The 5,170-nt window shown below is 47.5% G+C and overlaps 1 protein-coding gene across 1 annotated transcript; it reads left to right on the top strand.

Annotated features, from left to right (window-relative positions):
• Positions 1 to 1,322: 1,322 nt before the first annotated feature.
• hs3st1 (heparan sulfate (glucosamine) 3-O-sulfotransferase 1) lies at positions 1,323 to 4,254 on the top strand. The gene is made up of 2 exons (XM_020658059.3): positions 1,323 to 1,556; positions 2,898 to 4,254. Exon 2 carries the CDS (start codon positions 3,033 to 3,035, stop codon positions 3,963 to 3,965), a length of 933 nt encoding a protein of 310 aa, XP_020513715.1. The 5' UTR covers positions 1,323 to 1,556; positions 2,898 to 3,032; the 3' UTR covers positions 3,966 to 4,254.
• The last annotated feature ends 916 nt before the right edge of the window (positions 4,255 to 5,170 follow it).

A 5,170-nucleotide genomic window follows, 5' to 3' on the forward strand; every position in this document is an offset into this window, starting at 1 on the left:
TGACCCGCGGTGAGTCAGAGGGAGACACTGAAACACACGTTTGGGTTCAGCGTCACACAAATCTCCACTTTGAATTGAAGCTTTTATTTTGGACCCGCTGCTGTTCAACTGTTCAGGGAAAGGATTTGAACGTTTCCAAAGAACAAAAAGAAAAAGACTTGCAGCTCAACAGGTGGTGAGATTGAGCAATATAGACTCAGAGACTACCCACAGATTCACTTGCTCTGTGGACAAAGGCGGGGAAGAATGCCAGGGATGAATAACTGCTCTGTCTCTTTCATCGATTTCCCCTGAAAGCAAAACGTGAAGAGAGGACTCCGAGAGGCTCCGCTGAAAACTTTTTCTTCTTTCAGTCCAAACCCAGAGAGGCTCGGTCTCTCGACGGGCTCCATGTCTCTTTAAAGAGCCGCTCAGGCAGCTTGATTTGAATATTTCAGGCTCCTTTGTAAATATTCTTAAATCTGAAAAATGAGGCCCTGCAGCAGTCGGCCATTTTCACACACATAGCAGAGAGAACTCCCATGATTGTCCACCAGCCCCGACGTCATCTTTTATTATTGTTTTGATTGAAAGCCCCCCTGGTGGCGGAATTTGAACACTGCGTTTAAATTTCTTCTTTCATTTTTATTCTCTCTACAGAGGAGTGATGTCTACGGGGAAAACTCAGGGGGGGGGTCATTGCATTTAAAGAGACACACACACCAAAACGGAGCGTTCTGAGAGAGCTGGTTTCTACAGGGTCACAAACCTCCTCTGGTGCTTGATTCATGTTATATTTTGACCAAAGCACAGCACAGATGTTTCATTTAGACCACAGGGGGGGGGGGGGGGGACTGTCTGAAAAGGGGGAGGAAGGGGGATAATATGTCCTCTTTAAATGAAATGCACATACAATTTTATAAAGCAGGCGCTTTAAATAGAAACAAAAACAGCACCTCTCTGCCTCCATACATAAACTATCACCATTTCCACTCTGTCTTCTTGTCTCTCCACCTGTCACATTTATTTCAGTTACACATTTAAAATAAGGATCCCTTAAATCAAGTCAAGCTGTGATTATTACTTATATCATAAATATTATTATCATTATTCAGCAGATTACTCAAAGTGAACATATAAAACGTTCTACTGTAATTTCAGAATAAATCCGGATTATAAAACACGTTGTACCTGCATCACCTGCTGCACTTATAAATACCAAAACATTACAACGACGTGAGTCACACAGAGGGGCGGGGGGGGAGGGGGGGTGAGGGGGGGGGAGTGGTCCTGCAGGCGTAAAGTAGGCGTCGGCTTCAACAGCTGACACTCCAAAACCGGGAGGAGCGCCTGGCTGCCTCAGCTCAGAGCTCAGAGGAGGCTGACACACGGACGGAGGTTCTTTACGCGCGCAAAGTCTCCGGAGCTCCACGGAGCACACCTGGATCTTATCGTGGATGGTTTGGAGCACACCTGGATCTTATCGTGGATGGTTTGGACATATCGGTGCCGCGAGAAAAGACCCCACAGCTGCACAAGATGACACCTTTACCGAGTGGAGGATTCCAGTGAAACAGGTAAGAGAGCTGCGACACTCCTCCGGGAATCTGAGAGCGCACGATGAGGTGTGTGTGTGTGTGTGTGTGTGTGTGTGTGTGTGTGTATAAACGTGTCATTTCTGTTTTCTGAAGCTTTTCATTTGCACACCTGCTTCTTCTTCTTCGTCGCGTGCAAATAACCTCCGAGCTCAGGTCTGCGTGTTCCTGTCCCGCGTAAGTCCGTGAATCAGCTGTTCAGAGATCTGCTGTACAGCTCAAATCTGTGTGTGATTTAAACTTTCTCTTATAACGAGCTGCCTCTAAAGGAGATGTCTTTAAAGTCACCTCTCAGGTATCAGCTGTTTAAAGTCATGAATGATGTCATACTCACATTTATCATTTCATCTCCAACGTGAATTAATTAGAGTAACTATTTAAAATGCTGGTTAACATTTATTTATGAATTAATTATTCTTCTATGAGGTTTTAAACTGAAGATAAAATCAGATTATTTACATTTAATAAGATAATAAAACATTAAATCTGAGTTTTCCCTTCCTGTTGGACTCTCAGGTATCAGCTGTGTTTAAAGTGATAGATAGATAGATAGATAGATAGATAGATAGATAGATAGATAGATACTTTATTGATCCCGAGGGAATCCAGTAGCAGGTTACAAAGACATGACATGAAACATACATATATATTAACCTGAAAAAAGATTTAAAGAATACCTCTAGATGAATCAAACCTAAACTGTGCAATTAAAAATAGATTTATACAAGAAATGTACATAACCTGTGCAGGGATAAAAATATATGTGACATTTAAACAAGAACCTATAAACAGGTGAGGAAAAAAATCTGTAATTAGACCTGAATATAAAAAATAAAAAAGTGTTGACCTTCTGAAGTCGTGATAAATGATGTCATGCTCACATTTATAATCTTCTCTCCAGGATAAATAAATTCAAGTGAATATTTAAAATGCTGCCTTCTCCCTCTGTGAGGATTTCAACTGAAAGATTCAAACGATAATAAATCTGATTAATTATCATTTCATTTAATAAAAATAAAAAAATGTTTTAAAGAGTCTTTTTGTTGATTTAAACACTTCCTGTGAACATGTGGATCACCTCATGACCTCGTAGACCTGATGTGTTTTCTTTTTTCTTTTTTTTTATTGGTGCTCAAGTGAACAAAATGAAACAAGAAGATAAAGACATGAAAACTAAAGTGGGAACAAATAAACAAAAACGAAACCTGGTGGTTTAAGGTGTACTCCTGATGTGAGCGGGCGCCGGAGAGTGTCGCTGCGTGGTCGCTCTTTCGAGGCGTTCTGTGTTCTCCAGGTTTCTAACCTCTTTGTCTGTCCTCGCAGGCTCCGCCCCCCTGACGGAGAAGAGGACGTCTTGTCTTTTAGTTTTTCCTCTGACCGGACCCTCGTCCTTTCAATGTGGGAATTAGTCTCCGTGCTGTCGCCAGGCTGAAATCCTCCCGGGTCAGGACCTCTCTCATGGCAGCCGTGCTCCTCGGGCTGCTGCTTTTCGCCATGCAGTCTCCGCCCCTCCCCTCCCGGCCGGCGGCGGCAGACGAGGGGCCGCCGCCTCCGTCGCCCACCTTATCCCCCGCAGAGAACGCCAGCAGCAGCAGCAGCAGCCACCCGAACGGGTCCCGCAGACGACTCCCTCAGATCCTGATCATCGGCGTGAGGAAGGGCGGGACGCGGGCGCTGATCGAGATGCTCAGCCTGCACGGCGCCGTGGCGGCGGCTCAGAACGAGGTGCACTTCTTCGACTGGGAGAGTCACTTCCAGAAGGGCTTGTCGTGGTACCTCAGCCAGATGCCGTACGCCTTCCCCGATCAGCTGACGGTGGAGAAGACCCCCGCCTACTTCACCTCCAGTAAAGTCCCCAAACGAGTCCACGAGATGAACCCGGACATGAAGCTGCTGCTGATCCTCAGAGACCCCACGGAGAGGGTCCTGTCCGACTACACGCAGGTCTTCTACAACCGCCTGCAGAAACACAAACGCTACCAGCCCGTGGAGGCGGTCCTGGTGAAGGACGGCGAGATCAACCTGGGCTACAAGGCGCTCAACCGCAGCCTGTACTACGTGCACATGCAGAACTGGCTCAAGTACTTCCCCCGGGCGAGCATCCATGTGGTCGACGGCGACGAGCTGATCCGGGACCCGCTCCCCGAGATGAAGAAGGTGGAGCGCTTCTTGAAGCTGGCGCCGCAGATAAACGCTTTGAACTTTTACTTCAACAAAACGAAAGGATTCTACTGCCTGAGGGAGCACGGCAGAGAGCGCTGTTTACACGACTCAAAGGGCCGTGCCCACCCCCGTGTGGCGCCCGCCATCCTGCAGAAACTCTACCGCTTCTTTCACGAGCCCAACAGGAAGTTCTTTGAGCTGGTGGGCCGAACGTTCAACTGGAACTAACGGGGTCTCTCTGTGACCAAGCTAAAGCTAAGCTAACGTCAAACTCAGTCTATTTTTCTACCTTCAGTGAAACGGCGTTTGGTAGAGCGAGACGTCAGCACGCCGCTCGTGCATGTCTTTGTTTTCATCGGTTTGAAACACTCGCACAGCCGCTGTCACTTCCTGTATGAGGACATTATTAACGTTATTGACCTTTGACCTGCTGCTATGACTGTTTCTGTGGGCGTCGGCTCCGGCGTCTTCTGTAAAAAGATTTTTATGAAGAATTAATAAAAAAAGTTTATTTTCAGCAAGTTTTTTTATTCATCTGTGTGTGTGTGTGTGTGTGTGTGTGTGTGTGTGTGTGTGTGTGTGTGTGTGTGTGTGTGAGCTGCTTCGTGTGTGTGTGTGTGTGTGTGAGCTGCTTCGTGTGTGTGTGTGTGTGTGTGTGAGCTGCTTCATGTGTGTGTGTGTGTGTGTGAGCTGCTGTGTGTGTGTGTGTGTGTGAGAGCTGCTTCATGTGTGTGTGTGTGTGTGTGTGTGAGCTGCTGTGTGTGTGTGTGTGTGTGAGCTGCTTCGTGTGTGTGTGTGTGTGTGTGTGAGAGCTGCTTTGTGTGTGTGTGTGTGTGTGTGTGTGAGCTGCTTCGTGTGTGTGTGTGTGAGCTGCTTCGTGTGTGTGTGTGTGTGAGAGCTGCTTCGTGTGTGTGTGTGTGTGTGAGCTGCTGTGTGTGTGTGTGTGTGTGAGAGCTGCTTCGTGTGTGTGTGTGTGTGAGAGCTGCTTCGTGTGTGTGTGTGTGTGTGAGCTGCTTCGTGTGTGTGTGTGTGTGTGTGTGAGCTGCTTCGTGTGTGTGTGTGTGTGAGAGCTGCTTCGTGTGTGTGTGTGTGTGTGAGCTGCTTCGTGTGTGTGTGTGTGTGTGTGTGTGAGCTGCTTCGTGTGTGTGTGTGTGTGTGTGAGCTGCTTCGTGTGTGTGTGTGTGTGAGAGCTGCTTCGTGTGTGTGTGTGTGTGTGAGAGCTGCTTCGTGTGTGTGTGTGTGTGTGTGAGCTGCTTCGTGTGTGTGTGTGTGTGAGAGCTGCTTCGTGTGTGTGTGTGAGTGCTTCGTGTGTGTGTGTGTGTGTGTGTGTGTGTGTGTGTGTGTGTGTGTGTGAGAGCTGCTTCGTGTGTGTGTGTGTGTGTGTGTGTGTGTGTGTGTGAGAGCTGCTTCGTGTGTGTGTGTGTGTGTGTGTG

The sequence above is a fragment of the Labrus bergylta genome, chromosome 9 (genome assembly GCF_963930695.1).
Source record: "Labrus bergylta chromosome 9, fLabBer1.1, whole genome shotgun sequence".
Taxonomy (NCBI): Eukaryota; Metazoa; Chordata; class Actinopteri; order Labriformes; family Labridae; genus Labrus; species Labrus bergylta.